This window comes from Anopheles moucheti, chromosome 3, assembly GCF_943734755.1.
Source record: "Anopheles moucheti chromosome 3, idAnoMoucSN_F20_07, whole genome shotgun sequence".
Lineage (NCBI taxonomy): Eukaryota > Metazoa > Arthropoda > Insecta > Diptera > Culicidae > Anopheles > Anopheles moucheti.
This window is the reverse complement of record NC_069141.1, coordinates 21,636,179-21,652,528: the sequence shown is the minus strand read 5'-3', so window position 1 is coordinate 21,652,528 and position 16,350 is coordinate 21,636,179. Positions and strand designations below refer to the sequence as shown.

Below are 16,350 nucleotides of genomic sequence, written 5' to 3'. Positions count from 1 at the left end.
GCAGCCTTCCAATTCCATGGCTCATGTACGGAATCATCTACGGCCAGCCGGTGGAGGTGAACTCCGTCGGTATGGTGTGTTCGATCACGATCCTGTTCTTAATGTTACTGTTCGTCGTCATGTCGATAGCTTGCTTCCGCTGGCGAATGAACAAAGGCCTGGGCTTCACCATGTTTTTGCTGTACTTCGCGTTCGTTGCCGTGTCGCTTATGTTCGAGTACGACGTGCTAATATGTCCGTTCTAAGGTGCTCGAAGCTCCCTCAAAACAAAAACAAAAACCATGCAACTATATGCAGTAAAGCAAGCTCGTAAAGCAATCGTTACAATAAATACGCTGATGGTGGTGCATGGGACAATCCGATCCACACACACACTTACACACAGAATCCGTTACACATTCATACACACAGACACACACAAAACACGTGGTGATGGAGTAGTCCGACAGGTTGCCCGCATCGCTTCAACTTCCGCTCTGTATGCGCATGAAAACCGCGTTTTAGTATCTTAGTGCACTAAGAAACGTAAGCCGGCTAGATACGTCATCCAATGACACGGTGAGCATCTTTAGAAGGTGAGGAATGAGATGGACGTGACAAAACCGGGGAGTGTAGTAAGAGATTGTGTAGAAGCTACAGTGATACAGCATAACAAACAAACAAACAAAAGGCTTAGCGAATAAGTAACCACACAAAAAAAAACAACCATTTTAATCTTAGCCCGCATTTGGGTAAACCGGGTTTTCAAAACATCAAACAAACGAAGAAACGCATTGAAACGAATAGATCGAAGGTAGTCAACTAATGCATGACCACTAAGTAGTGTGTGGAGAGCAGAGCATCCCAATGGCAGAGCCAATGAGTGGCGAAGTGTATTGAGTGCGAAACAAAAGTGAACAACAAAGTCAACTCACAAACGAACAACAACAAAAAAAACATCTAAACCAAATCTATTAAACAAACGAAACATCTTTCATTTAAGACTTTTAACTCCTGTTCTATATTCGCATCTATAGTATTGAATCTATAAGAATCAAAAAAACCAACGTGTATGATGAAACATGAAACACAAACAACACACCCACACACAGAACACACGAACATTTTAAAATATAACCAAAAACGCAAAAACAAAAATCTAATGGGTAACAATGATAAATCCCTGTATTTCAAATGAAATTAAACTAAAGCAAAACAAAGGAATGCATAACCAACAAACACAAAACAAAAAAAAAACACTAGATAATGTGTGTCCTACCCCAGCGCACGGGTACAGCAGGTGGTGTTGTGGCAGCGGTAGATTACGAAAGCGAAAATTTCAAACCAAACGAAATTGAAATTTACCTTTAAACAAACAAACCAACAAACCGTATTTACCACAAAAGTAAGAAAACAAAAAACTAAACAAACGGAGCTAACTTCTTCTATTCTCTGTAGGTCACTTTCTACGGTTTAGCAAGGATACAAGCCAGCATCTCTAGATTTTAATCCACGTTTAAATGATCAATTTCTTAAAGCTCATCACTCATGGAATTCATCACTGCGGAAGGAGTGTGCCCCATTAAAAAAAAAAAAAAAACAAGAAACATACTTACCCGATCTAGAGCTACTAAAGCGAATGCATACAATCCATCAAAACCTTAATCCTAAATGCACAAATGCAAGCAAACATGAATCCATGCTGGTTCAACACTAGGATCTTACATTTAACAAAATCACGAAATTCCGGGACGAAACGATCGCTTCACAAAACGGGGATCGCACTTTAGAATCGATCGCGTGGGCCGCGACAGCGAACGAAACATTTATATTACGAATATTGAGGGTTTAACGGTCCTTCCCCTCCCCTAAAGCCATTGAGAGCATTGTTATTTCACTTAGACTATGAATCTACTACCTTCCTACTACTATTTACCACTACTACTACAACTACTATTTACCACTATTCTAAGTACCACAGCCCTACGCGTGCACCCCTTTCTCTTTCTATCGTAGACGCGAACTAGAAATGCGAAACAAATACATTCAAACACTACATACACCCACCCATAAACGCACACACACACACACATACACACAATGAATCCTTTGCCCTTCTACGGCATTAGCTTTGTTTTCTGAGGAAAGCTCCCACATACCGAATGCTCCGGGCAAATCATACTTTCGCGAGCGAACCAACTAGATGCGATTTAGATTTACACTTACACTACGGGAGTATACTAAAACCAATAGAAATTACAATCAACCAACATAATCAGCCTAGCGATAAAAAAAAAACCAACAAAAACAACTTGTTGAACTCATCCTGAGCACGGCGCTACTGACATCCCCTTAATAGTATCCTAGCGACCATTATCTACTTACTAGTACTACCCCATAGAAGCAACCCTGCATTTCTTCGCTAAATATACCACGCGTCTTGAATCGTTCGGTAGATTTTTACAACCCCCTGCATTACTAAGAAATAGGCCACCATGTTTTGGTGTGAGAATGATGTGATAGCTGTCACATATGTCGTTCCCAAATGGTATGCGTTGACAGCAGGACGTTTATAACCAGATGTAAGCAACTTCAGAACAAGTTTTAGAAGAGAAACATGAAAACACACTCGAAGTGCGTCGACTTGGTTGACTTTGGGTAGGGTTTTGTAAGCGTGAAGTTTCACCGAACAGCATCGTCGTGTGGATTCCATGCATCGGACGCTAGCAGAGGCAGAAGCTATCGGTATCGGATCATCGAACAGAAACCATCACCAAACCAGAGGATCAACATTGCAACGTGGTAAAAAGGTAATCCTGGATGGGTAACGATCGCATTGCACTGTGTGTGTGTGTGTGTTTGTGTGTTTGTGGATTTAAGAGCACATGTATCTAAAGCTCTTTTTTTTTGTCGTGTGCTTTAATGTGTTAAGAAGTGAAGCACAATATTTGATAAATATTCATCCTTTCCGATCGAATGTTCAATTCCATTCGAACATGTGATGATTGATTCTAATTTACTATGACAGCTCTTGTGAATGACAGGTGCTACTAACCGCTTTCCCAGTATGTGGCCCTTGGGGAAATCTCTTTCAACGACATTCGACTGAATTTCAAACGATTGGGCACTTGCAGTTAATGCAGAGAATGCATTTACCATCGTGGTACGTGTTTTTAACATAAACCATCCCTTAGACAGACAAATGGAGCATCAAATAATGGAATGTAAACTGAACGAGACAGAACGGAGCAGCTTGAAAGAAGCTTTCAGCTTTCAGCTACTTAACCATCGTCGCCACCATCTTCATCATCCTACCAACATGCGCTCTTTCGTCAAGCTTTTTTGAGGAGCAGCAGCGAAAACCAATAGATTTAAAAAATGGAAAAACTAAACCAAAAAATACACCCCCTCCCACTAAACCGTTCACCCGTGACCGAGCGGGTCCCACGGTTTTCAGCGAAGGACATACTAAATAATATTTAAAAACAAAAGAAAAAAACAAAGATAATAAAATGAAATGTTAACAAATTTTTGAAAGGTTTTCTTGTTTTATTTTGTATTATTAACGAAGGCAGAAGGAGAGACAGAAACAGGAGGGTGAAAAAAAGAGGTAGGATGAGGCAGTACGAGAGATAAAACGAGAGAGAGGAAGAGAGTAGTAAATAAATTGTTAAGAAATTCATGCAGCTAAATCTGGTGCAATAGGAGATTAGGGTGGAAAAAAAGGGAATGAACCACACATAAAGCGCAGTTCGGAACGCGTGTTGGAGTGCAATAATTATCAACGTCCGGTTTTTAGACAAATCAGGCCAGCATCACAACATCGAATTACGAGTACATTTCGTTATCCGATAAAACAATTTAGATGGACGTGAACAAAGAGCATATTATAATTGCAAGCAAAAGAATAACATACATTAATCGGCGCCATAAGCAAAAAAAAACCTAGCTTCAGCAGTTCTGATTTGATTCTTCTTCCCGCGGATTTTACTATCCTAACTCCAGTTCCGGTTATGGAAAATAGGTTTGCGTTCCGAGGCAAAAACTACGGTCAATTGCTAGGCTATTTCGAACGTTATTGGCGACACTTTTGCTGCATCCTTCTGAACGCCATTAGTTTTGCATATGGTTGGGCTTGGGCGCAAAAGCAGAAAAAATAAATACTAAAGTTTAAATCTTACAGAAGGAAGGAAAAACAAATTGAATAAAAAAAAAAGAAATCGTACATATCTGTTGAGACGTGTATGCTGTTGTTGTTAATGTTACGTTTTTGTTTTTCAGCATTCCACGTCTTCAATACGAGCACAATGCGGTAGAGAAGAATAAAAAAAAATGAAGCAATGGCCTTGGTGCGCTTTCATGTTCAGGGTTTTAGGGGTGAATTAAACAAACTTGCAGCAGCAACAAAAAAAAAACAAAATGGTTCACGTTTTATCAGCCCGCAGTTAAATTACGTTAAACGCCCTCTTCAAAACGCTACTTGCATTGATTGTTCTATCGCGGCAAAGCTGTTGATAAAAGAAAACAAATGAAGGAAACTAATGCACACATGTGAGACAAAACAAAACCTACCAGCTTTGCATAACTAACAAGAATATTGTGAATGTGCAAGTGGTTCGAGTTGGTTAGAAGAAACTACAAAGTTAAGCAAAGATACGAAGAACGCAAAGAGTAACAGAACAAAAAAGTTGAATCGTTGCGAACGAATAAAGGAAGAGAAAGTACAGAATTGTCTGCTAAAAGCAAAAAAAGAACAAACAAAACAAAACTATTGACAGAAAACGAGCAAACAGCATAATATAGGAAGATAAGACAAAGAAACAACAACAACAAAAAACAAACAAAACAATTGTTATTCACGTTACACAATTTGCTAATTATTAGTAGGCATTAATATGGTTACAAATGTAAATAAACTGCACAATTGCGCAAATAAACAAAACAAAAATGAAGGTGGGGTAAAGCCAGGCAATGGACGGGGATGGTGGAAAATCCATCCCCTTCGCCATTACCAACCAATAAAAGAAGCTGAGCGTAGACTGTAGTTTAGTAAGAAAAAAAAAACCAAAAATAACACATGTTAGCAAGGATGGAAAGCGGATCGGGAAGGGAAGGAATGGGGGAAGTGGGGGGGAGAAACGAGGCATGGGTTTGGCGTCCACAGGCAAACGTACGAAGAACAAACAAAACTGGTGGCTTGCAGTTGCACTGAGGCCACCCGGTCACCCGGCCATCGACTTCCAAGCATTTGTGCTGAAGTGCGTGGTGGGGTGTTGATTTTTACCCGTCCAATTACAGCAAAAACAAAAAAAAAGGTGTTACACGATGGAGGAGGTTTTTTGCAATTTAAAATTTGTATTACTGTGCGTGTGCGTGTGTGCATGTGTGTGTGAGCGTGTGTGCGGAGTGACCAAGTGGTCGAATAAAAACGAAACTAATAACGTGGGAGAAACGCTAGCGGATGGCACACTGGACGAAACCATCCCACGGCATCCCGAAGAAACAAATGCTTTCTCTCCGTTTACTTTCGCGGGTCGGTTACCCACGAAAAGCCCTACTCTCGTGTACTAAATGTCTGCTGTGCAACTACTCATCTTCCACTACTTCCACTACCGTTTTCGAAGCGATCTTGTGAACTTTCCTGGCAAATTTCTACCTTTGAAGCTTGCAGTAACAGCAGCAGACACACTTGGAATTACTCAAATTGTGCCCTTCAAATGCCACAATTGCCCCTCTGAAGCGTTCCGGCGCCCCCGTTCCCGGCACGACTCGTGATAGGGAAGTCCTCCACCCCACGTTTACCCTCCGCTCCTGATGGGTGGCCCCTCCCGAATGGGTTTTGGCGATGGGAATATACATATATAAATATAAATAAAAAAAATACGCAAAACAAAACAAAAAACGTAGTCAATTTGTATCATACTTTCGTTTCACGGGCGCGTGAACGTTTCCCAATTCCGCGCTGCTTTTCGGTGGTTCTAGGTTTTCCAACGAGTTTTCCGCATTTGCAAAAAAAAACAAACAAACCATTGTGCAAACGTTAACTATACATTAATATATCGCACAACACAGACAAAAGGCAGACTAGTAAAGCAAACAGACAAAACACACACCTAAAATAGCATAATTTCATTGCCTACTCTACAAGAAAACTCCCCTTTTCATACTCTATACACAAGTGTGCTCTTGTTTGCATTAGAAATAAAACATAGTTGGAAGGGTTGAAAGAGCAGAGCAAGGCAAGCAAGCTAAGTAGATGGAGGGAATAACTTTAGCAAAAAGTCATTTTTGCAGCAGTACTTTTAAAAACATTGCCGATAAAGGAAACTAGGGTATGCTGAAGCGTATTGGTTGGGCTTTTTATTCGTTTTTTCATTACCTATAAAGTGCAAAAAAAACCTCCCCTCCCCAAACGTAAATATATAAAACGAAAAACAAATCAATCACACACAGACATCAACACAAACAGACACAGAAAAAACACATATACGTTGCAGTTAGTGTAGTATAAAGCAAAGTAAAGTAATGTTAAACAATGCAGAGCAAAACGAAACATGAAACGGAAAAAGGACAGAAGAAAACGAAGAAGAAAAACACAAGAATCATTAACAAATAAACAAATCATAACATTATTAAAAAATGATATACGCTTGAAGGATGCCCAACCGCAGTATGCCCTGTGCGGTTGGGTCCATTCTGTAAACCTAAAAACAAATGAAAGCAGAGAAAAAAAAACAAAAAAAAAGAATGCATAACTAAAGGACAGAGCGAATGTGAACGGAGGGATAGAAACAAACATAAAAACAAACAACAAACAAACCAAAACATATAACATCACGTAGCAAGTAAGCAACATGATAAATGTTAATCCTTATGGGTTAAGCAAAAGGAGCATGGAAGGAAAACAAACGAGCAAACACAGCAACCAACACAACCTAAAGCGAGAGTAAAAAACAAAATAGGGGGAAAAGAAGGACAATGAGCAGATTACACGGAACACTCTGGTTAACTGATTGAATGACAATGGAGAGTTGGAAAGCTCATCAATTATCAATTGTTTGCACTGACCGGGGCAGAATCCGTAAACCATGTGCTTGTGTGTGTGTGTTGGTTCGGTACCGTGTTGTTTCTATTGCTTTGTTTTACACAAGTGAGCAGCCTGGTTTGCTTTAGCACTGTCGAAGCAAACAAACAAAAAAAAACGAAAATAACATTGTGTTCCTGTGTCTAAGGTGCAAATGAAAAAACTGTAGCTCGGTGGGGAGGTGAGGTGGAAAATCTCTGTTCCCTTCCAACACTAAGAAGACACTTTCCCCCCCGAATTTCTTGTGCCGTTAGCGTTGAAACATTGCCGGGAGTATATCTAGTTTGCTGCCATTTATTCTATTCCGAATTGTATTGTTCGTTATCCTGTTGAACGTGCTGACGCCGACACGGGAAGTATTGAAGCAGGAGGCGAGTTTGGAGTTTGTTTATGCCATGCCGTTTACATTCGTGCATTGTTTCGGGTGTGACATTTCGTTACAAAGTGTGCAAAAAAAAAACAGAGGAAAAAAACCACTACCATTTAAAGTCTAACGTTAAGGTGTTGGATACTAAGCTAAGCTAAATAGAACAAACACAAAGTGAGTAAAGCAAAACATGTAAACCAACGCAAACATATTAACAATAACACGCTGACTGTAACTGGTGACGTTTACAAGTGGAAATGGAGGGCGAAAAACATGGCTGCCAGGCAGAACAGGAACAGGAGAGAGATTAAAAAAGAGATGCAGAGAAAGGACCCCGGAAGGTTAGACAACAGGTAAATACAATGGCCGAAAGCAACAACTCCCCGGAACTGGAAAAAATATTGTATGTATTGGTTTTTTGTAGCAGTTTTTTAAGCGTAACAAAAGCAGAACGAAACAACATTGTAAAACAGCAAAACCTCGTCACCATTTTTCCAATGTGATAAGTTGGTTCTTGTTTCTGGACGATGTTAGGGGACCCCCTAGGACCTAACTTCACCCGCCCTGCTGGGTGCGTGTGAATTTAGTGGCCAGAATGTCCGCCCCGAATTGTAATAAATAGGTGTTGATTGTTATTCACTTCTCCCACACACTGATTGTGCAACGTTGCGCTTAGTTGTGTGAAGTTTCGATTTACCGCAACGAAAGGAAATATAGCCTTGAATAGCGAAATTTGAAGCTGAGCTCCAATATTTAACTGCAGATGGCAGCACATGAGGTACATGAGTTGAAGGCGCCGCTAACACTGTTTACTGTTCACGTTACTCGAAACGCCTCAATAGGGGAAATAAGTGGGAAATGTTGCACACTTGCACATTATTTGTTATATACAGTTTATTTTGTGTACCATTAAACGTATCATTGCACAGGAGATCTATTGCTTGCGATAAGCAAAACGTGTTGTGTATGTGTGAAGGTGAAGGGATCGGTGGATGTACTACTTGCCGATCACCTGTCACCTCACAGTAACTTCAAATGGTTTAGATGACGAGCTGAAGATGCCGGATCGTGACAGAACCTGTTAGCGATTGGGGTTTTTTTTAAACAATACCAGATCGAATAGAGTATTCCGGCGAGCTCTAGCCAGACCTCCTTCAGCAGACCCCAAAAACACACGCGTATTGTTACTAAGAGAGAGAACCTGAATAAGAAGTTATGGGGCAGTTGTGCAAAGACAAAACAGACAGAAATCCAGGGTGGGAGGGCTCAGCATAAAACTGGCGCGACAGCAAACATGAGATAAAGACATACTAAAAAGAGAAAGCGAGAGAGAGAAAAAAACATACAACCAAACGCTTTTAGACTTCCAAGTTTACCATGAACAATGTTCTTCAAACATAACACACATTTAAGAAGAAAAAGAAGAAGAAGAAGAAAACCAAACACACACACACACATACAACAACAACAACAACACATACAAAATGCAAAATTAAAATAAAAGTAAAGCTGCTAAACCCATACCTTTAGATAAGTTGTTCATTGGCGGTTCCAATATGGCCGACGGAAGGTGAAGGTAGTAGTAATTTAGTCGTTTTTTGCCGTCAGTTTGCGCGAAAAACAAGCAGCAAGAAGGGGAAAACGGTTGGGCCTGACAAAAACAACAACAAAAAAAAAGCAACAAAAAACATTGGCCTGACAGGTAAAGCTAAGATGTTGAATCACTTCTGATTTGTAGATATTGTAGCACAATGAGCCGCAAATGTTGTCCTGAGTTTGCGCGCGCGCATTCGTGTGTGTTTGTGTGTGTGTATGTGGGTGCGTGTGGATGTGTGTGAGTGTTGCCGAAATGTCCCATCCTCAAAACGCCGGAGGCTCCGTTTGTGTTGCATTTCTTGCGCTCGTCAAAAGCTAGTCGTTCTTCGCTGTTTGAGATTGTCCCTTAAATTCGGTTAGTTATTGCCCTCGTTGAACAACTGAACGTCATTCAATGCCATGCTCGGTTACGTATTTCAAAAAATAAAAATAAAAACAACAAAGCAATAAGTAAAGTATAACAGATAGTTAATAAATAGTGCATCACAGCAGGCTAACGATGATAGCAGTGAGTACCCGGCAAATGGTGGAACAGCAAACTAATCTATTGCTGTTAATAAAACAAAAACGAAACAGTAGCGATTCAATTTTTTAAACAATATAAAACCAAACACATGTAGCAAAAAAAAAAAAACATACAAAGTGCATATAGACAAAGGGCGCCGGTTAGATTGGGTGTCATGGATAAGGTTTGAAGTAATTTAATCGTAACGGAATGCCTCTTTAGAGCGGCAGTTTTGGATGGATGGCGTAAGGGTGTGTTTTGTTTGTTTTATTTCATTTTTGTGTTAAGAAATGGAAGCTAGTTATTAGTTACATTAAAATTAGCATATGTTCAACAGCGAATAGTTTCAAACTTAAGAGGTTAAGATCTTATTCTATTAGTGAAAATTTCGTAGTTCTCATTTGTCTACGCTTACACACTTACGTTTAATTACATCTTGTATCCCAATTAAACCTCAACGATGCGAACCGAGACAAAAAATGCATAACGATCGGAGCTAGCGCAGTTTTGAATTTGCCATAACAAGAGAGACAGCACGAGCATGGTCAGCAAACCAATTGCAAGTTGTGGTAAACATTTGAGCTGTATGTATAAATTTTTAAACAAATACACAACACAAAATCTAAACTAGAATCGCGATCACGTTTTGCGTAGCTACCGGAAAGGGCCATTGGGTTGAGTTAAGCAGTGATCGGACGGAAGGCAAGGAAGCTACCATTGCAAGGACATGAAACACACACTCTCACACTTTACTACACGAAAATACACACATACACGTACAAGGCACACGACATTAAATAAATGCAGTGTGACGGAAGGTGGGAAACAAGTTAAGTATCGGAAGTGAAGATAGCAGAGTTATATACTGAAGTAATTAATTGTTGACAAATGGGATCTTCAGGCGTAGTATGTTGCGTTTGCTGTCGCGTTTTTAAATATAATAAGAAGGAAAAAGAAACACCCAAAAAAACACAGAAGACAGAACAAAACTGAATAAACAAAGAAAAGAAAAAAAAACGGAAGAAAAAAGAAAATCAATGAAATAATGCGACATAAATAACAATGAAGAAACAAAACCTTTTTTGTTAACTATTATACATATATAGATTTGATTTTATATATATACCTATATATCATTCTCATTATAAAGCATATATAGAATAAAAATAAACTGATTCTAAAGGAAAGCTCGAAGCTTTTACTTCTGTTTTGTACATCAGGAAAGAAATGGGAAGTAGAACAACATCCGTTAACAAGCAACCATTTATTCGTAAAGGGTATGTCGTATTTGTTGTGTGCATTAGAGATGAGAATAATCACTCTTTTTAATGATTTGAATCAGAGTCAAAGATTGAGGTTTATAGATTTGAAACCTTTACTCACTCTTTTGAGATTCATTAAAAAGTGTTATACTGCATTAAAGTTTTTACCACTCTTTTGCGTTTGTACTCTCTCTCACTCTCTGTGCCGACTAGAAACTCAGTCAGGAGAGAGTAAAATTGTTTAATCACTCTTTGGATTATAATCACTCAATCACTAATTCCACGTTGAAGGTGTCAGCTCTTGAAACGTGCTCTCCCGGTATGGGAAATCCAAGTAAATCCTTCCTGGCAGCGGAGGTATGATTAGAAGAAGGATATACATTTAAACACAGTTCAAACAAAACCAGCCCCAGCAAACATGGACCAAAGAACCAGCGAAAAAATAAATGTACAAAAAATATGTTGAAATTAAAACAAATTTTATACTAATATTTTTTTTAACTCTGTTAATGCAAAGTCTGTAATTTTCTGCATACTGTTTTGGATTATAGACATTAAAGAAACAGGTAATAGTAATAAAAAAAAATAGAAAACGCTACAGAACCGCTGCGGGAACAAAACGCTGAATTAACGTTGAAGAAACTCTGCAGAACCACTGCACTGGGAACGCTGCATAAGGGCTGCAGAAGACCTGAAAGAGCACTGCTTTAGCGTTGTAGACAGGGTACAATAACGCTACCTGTAATATTTTTTAGTTGAATTAAACTTCGTCCCTCTCGCCCCGATAAAGGGCTCAACGGTAAACACTCAACAAAAGCGTTGCAAACCGACAATTTTCTTAAAACATAATATTTAAACTACACATTCACCCACGGTGCAAATTGTTTCGCCATTTTTTCCACTAGATGGCGCAGAATGCGAAATTGACGACATTTGAGTTAAAATGTAAACAAACGAATTTTAACTCGCTCAGCACCAACAAGAATTCTACAATCAGCTCGGATATGGAAAGAAACGAGGTAATAAAACGCTAAACTTGCATTTCATGTGAGTTTGCATTTAAAGACATTGTTTTCTTTTCAGCCACAAACTTCTTCCTGTCCAAAACCAATCCAGTTTCGACAGAAACTAACGCCGAAAATGTGGACGCGTGAAGAAGTGCTCGTGTTGCTCGATATCTACGAGGCAACATTTCTGCAATCAAGCAATGAAAGTGAGGACGAGCTATGGAACACCGTGTCACTAAAGCTGAACAAACAGGAAATCCAAGCGTCTCCAGCGCATTGTAAAAGCAAATGGAGCTTACTGTACAAGGCGTACATAGCTAATCCCAACAGTCAGGGCGCTTTCTTCAAGAAAGTGAAGCAAATAGTGGAAACTTTTGCACAAATGGAAACAATCGATGAAATAGAAGAAACGGACCTGATTAAGGAAGAAAGACTTGAAACTGTCAGTGAGGAAGAGGTTGACAGTGCGGAAACCCCACAAATAAATCCCGATTCTTTTCCGGTGGAAAGAATCACAGAATCATCGGTCCGCGCTGAAGCTGTGAGTTTCAACTCGTTAATCGAAAAGTTATGCAGCAAGATCGATGCTCTTACCGAGATACAGTGCCGACAAGAAGTACGATTAGAGCAGGTTTATCAAATGCAAAGAGTTAATCATGATCATTTATTGGAAATAAAGAAACATCTGAATATAGTTTAAGATAATGCGTTACAAACGTAAAATTAATGTCAACATCACATCTGCTCGTACGGTTCATCCTTGAAGTAAAGCGAGTTACCTTCAGACTGGTATATGGTCTCCGTATCGCCAATGACATTCGGAAGTACTTGAGCTGATAAAGAATCTGATGCATGGAAGGAATGGGGATAAAAGGATATTTAACAATTGACACTGGCACAACTACCTACCGGATTCTTGCCGACTAGTCTCTCCTGCTTGCATAGGTTCGTGTGATTCATCCGAATGCTGACGCTCGGTTATCATGTTCTAGAAAGAGGAGATGAAAAGAAACGTATAGGTAAGAAACACTCGGAGAGACGATACACGTTCATCACAGGTTGGTTTCGAGACTTACGTCCTTATACTTGCTCAGGTAAAGCTTCAGCGGTTCAATATAATTTTCAAAACCTAGCGCATACATGGCACAGAGAATGTCCTCTCCGTTAATGGTTTTTCGCTTCTCCATGTGGCACCGATCGCTCGCCTCGGATGTGATGAACGATATAAACTCGGATACACATTCCTGGATACATTCGCGTGCTTCTTTGGCAATTTTCCCATTGGATGGAACGGATTTCTTCATGATTTTCGTAATGTTTGCAATTGGAAGGAAGCGGTCTTGTTCTCGTAGCGGAGTACCAACCTTCAGCAGTTGTTCACCGCCGGAATCCTCCGAATGGGAACCGTCTGTAAGTACGAAGAAGGTAGCGCTGTTAGTTTGCAGGATGTCTACTCGATTGAGATTTATCTTACCCAGGTCGTCTTGCATTTTGTGGATGGATTTTTTTTAAATTACAGCAGAAAGCAAATTGAAATCCTGTGCAGGAAACTTATTTCCAGAATACGTGCGACGCTGTTTCTATCGAATATCAAAACAATGCCATCAATAACACAGCTATGACAGCAAAACGATAAGATGCTCAACGTCGGTTGTTTGGATACACAGGGGACAATGAAAACGTTCCGCGAGTTCCGTTACTTTAGAATTAGTTCACAACGTAGAGAAAAATTTCGTCCTCAATAATTTATCATAATTTCCAAAGAAAAGAGCGTAACTTTCTAACAAACTTTAATAGTTTGTGCGATCCCTAAACTTATCGTAATTTCACAAACGTTTGAAGTATTGTACCGTCGTCCATAAACTCCTTGAAACAATGACAGTGATTCAAACCTACACATGCACACATCAAACCTCCGACCGTATGACAGACTCATCCTTTGCAAAACAAGTAGGGAAGAACGAGGAACCGCAGAACAATAGAAAAACCCGCGTGGAATGGCGTCCGTCGAAACAGAACCAAAATCGGTTGAACCAGCAGCGGAAGATGTTGAAGATAAGGAAGAGGTTGACGACGAGGTAGTGGACGAAAATGTGCCCGCCGGAAAGAAGAAGAAAAAGCGCTCCAGGAAACCCAAGAAAACTGGTAAGCGGCAAAGCGATACGTTGTGCAGGTGTACGGCCTTAGGGTTGCTGTAAAGGGTGTGAAGGGATGATTTGGTTTGGCTAATAACATTAACGAAAAGGTACTTATAATACAAATAATGTATTGTAGACCCTAAAAGCGAACGTTTCCGTATGTAAACAAAGTTTGAGGTTAGGTGTTGATCGATTTGTTATTGTCAAAAGCCAAAAGCCTGCTCCCCGGAACACCGGTTCGTGTTTTAGTTGAATATTTTAGTTCACTCTGTTGGTTGCAGCTGCCGATCAAGCGGATGACGACGCGTTGCGTGAAGCGTTAGCGGAACGGCAAGCCGAAGATAGGAAGCAGGTAGCAGCGGCTCAGAAAGCGGCCAAAGAACAGGCCAAGAAGAATCAAAAAGCAGCGGCAGCAGCGGCTCAGACTCAAGCCGATGCTGAAGGTGGTGAAGAGGAGGAAGGCGACGAAGAGGACGATGGCACAGGTGCAACAGGAGCTGATGGCAAGAAAAAGCGAAAGAAGCGAAACAAGAAGAAGGTTCCGGCAAATACGCTGGTAGCACCGTCGGTTCCGATCTCGGAGCAGTTTGCCGACGGTAAGTTCCCCGAGGGACAGATAATGCAGTATCCGGATTCGACCACCGCAAAGGATCGATTTACGAACGAGGAGAAACGAGCGCTCGATCGGATGCACCTGGACATTTACAACGAGCTGAGGCAGGCCGCCGAAGCACACAGACAAACGCGTCAGTATATGCAAAAGTGGATAAAACCAGGCATGACGATGATCGAGATTTGCGAGGAGCTGGAAAACACAGCCCGTCGTTTGATCGGGGAAAATGGGCTCGATGCAGGGCTGGCCTTCCCGACGGGATGCTCCAGGAATCACTGTGCGGCTCATTACACGCCGAACGCTGGCGATCCGACAGTGCTGTTGTATGACGATGTAACCAAGATCGATTTTGGAACGCACATCAAGGGACGCATCATTGATTGTGCGTTTACGCTGTCGTTCAATCCAAAGTACGATAAGCTGCTGCAGGCGGTGAAGGAAGCGACGGAGACGGGCATCCGGGAAGCAGGCATTGACGTGAGGTTGTGCGATATTGGTGCGGCCATCCAGGAGGTGATGGAATCGTACGAGGTGGAGTTGGACGGCAAAACGTACCAGGTGAAGGCCATCCGGAACCTGAACGGTCACTCGATTAGCCCATACCGGATCCATGCCGGCAAGACGGTGCCAATCGTGAAGGGTGGCGAAACTACGCGCATGGAGGAGAATGAATTCTACGCAATCGAAACGTTTGGTTCAACTGGCCGTGGTCTGGTGCACGACGACATGGACTGTTCCCACTACATGAAGGATTTTGATGCACCGAAAGTGCCACTGCGGCTCCAATCGTCCAAGCAGCTGTTGGGTCTTATTAATCGCAACTTCGGCACGTTAGCATTCTGCAAACGTTGGCTGGATCGGGCCGGTGCCACCAAGTACCAGATGGCACTGAAGGATCTGTGCGACAAAGGCATTGTGGAAGCGTATCCACCGCTGTGTGACGTGAAGGGTAGCTACACGGCACAGTACGAGCATACGATTATGCTACGACCCACCTGCAAGGAAGTCGTTTCCCGTGGCGATGATTACTGAAGCGAATGCATATCTTTTGCCGGGATTCGTGTGTAGATGATCAAGTATTCGTAGACGAACGAATCCCTAGAAGGGAATGCAAAAAAAAACAAACGTTGGAGTAACGGTTGCTTTTGGTAAAATTTTCTTGAGTCATCTAGGAACTCCGAATTCCGTCGGCATCTCATGCTCAGTCAGCCAACGTGCCGGATGTCATTATTATTCTGTTGTAATAAAAGCGAACTCATTCTGCTACAAAACAAAAGGCGATGGACGTGATATTGCATTGCAAACAAGATGACATGCATATTGATTATATTATTATGTTTTAGAGAGGATGTTGGTGATTTTTTCATACATAATAGCATTTTCAAAACTGGAACACTACCAGAGGTAAAATAGAAAAGGCACCTCATAGAACGGGTGATTGATTCATGATTCCTGCTGTTAAATGTCGAAATAATCGCTTATTTTTGAATCCGCGTATCTCGAGAACAGCCTGTACTTTTGTCGACCACTGGGAAAGTTGGTGTTTAAAATAGCGGCGGATCAAACGGTAGCCAGAGTAGGCGATCGCCTAGGGCCTCGCCGTGTTGGGGGCCCCAATAAAAATGTGCCGATTGTGTGATTTTTGAAAATTTTACAGCAGAGTTAATTTATAGCAAAAAAAAATTCATTTGAAAGGTAAAAAATTGATCAAAAAATCTTCCTTGGTTATATAAAACATTTGTTTCTATGTGATAAATTAAATGCAGAGAAGAATATCGACTTTATGACTTTAAAGCAGT

General features: G+C 40.9%; 4 protein-coding genes across 4 annotated transcripts in view; 3 read left to right on the top strand and 1 right to left on the bottom strand.

Moving 5' to 3' along the window:
• Positions 1 to 9,517, top strand: part of LOC128303896 (sodium/potassium/calcium exchanger Nckx30C) — a 73,664-nt gene extending 64,147 nt beyond the window's left edge. Inside the window, exon 7 of the mRNA XM_053040979.1 lies at positions 5 to 9,517. Within this exon, the coding sequence (XP_052896939.1) occupies positions 5 to 245 (241 nt within the window). The 3' untranslated portion in view covers positions 246 to 9,517. The remainder of the gene's footprint in view (positions 1 to 4) is intronic.
• Positions 9,518 to 11,750: 2,233 nt separating this feature from the next.
• LOC128304031 (uncharacterized) lies at positions 11,751 to 12,500 on the top strand. Its single transcript, XM_053041154.1, has 2 exons — positions 11,751 to 11,812; positions 11,877 to 12,500. Exons 1-2 carry the CDS (start codon positions 11,798 to 11,800, stop codon positions 12,498 to 12,500), a joined length of 639 nt encoding a protein of 212 aa, XP_052897114.1. The 5' UTR covers positions 11,751 to 11,797.
• Positions 12,501 to 12,503: 3 nt separating this feature from the next.
• On the bottom strand, positions 12,504 to 13,383 carry LOC128304032 (nuclear transcription factor Y subunit beta). Its single transcript, XM_053041155.1, has 4 exons — positions 13,275 to 13,383; positions 12,877 to 13,208; positions 12,710 to 12,788; positions 12,504 to 12,645 (listed from the first exon to the last, which is right to left on the bottom strand). Exons 1-4 carry the CDS (start codon positions 13,288 to 13,290, stop codon positions 12,536 to 12,538), a joined length of 537 nt encoding a protein of 178 aa, XP_052897115.1. The 5' UTR covers positions 13,291 to 13,383; the 3' UTR covers positions 12,504 to 12,535.
• Positions 13,384 to 13,750: 367 nt separating this feature from the next.
• On the top strand, positions 13,751 to 15,787 carry LOC128301088 (uncharacterized). The gene is made up of 2 exons (XM_053037406.1): positions 13,751 to 13,945; positions 14,220 to 15,787. Exons 1-2 carry the CDS (start codon positions 13,798 to 13,800, stop codon positions 15,581 to 15,583), a joined length of 1,512 nt encoding a protein of 503 aa, XP_052893366.1. The 5' UTR covers positions 13,751 to 13,797; the 3' UTR covers positions 15,584 to 15,787.
• Positions 15,788 to 16,350: the final 563 nt, after the last annotated feature.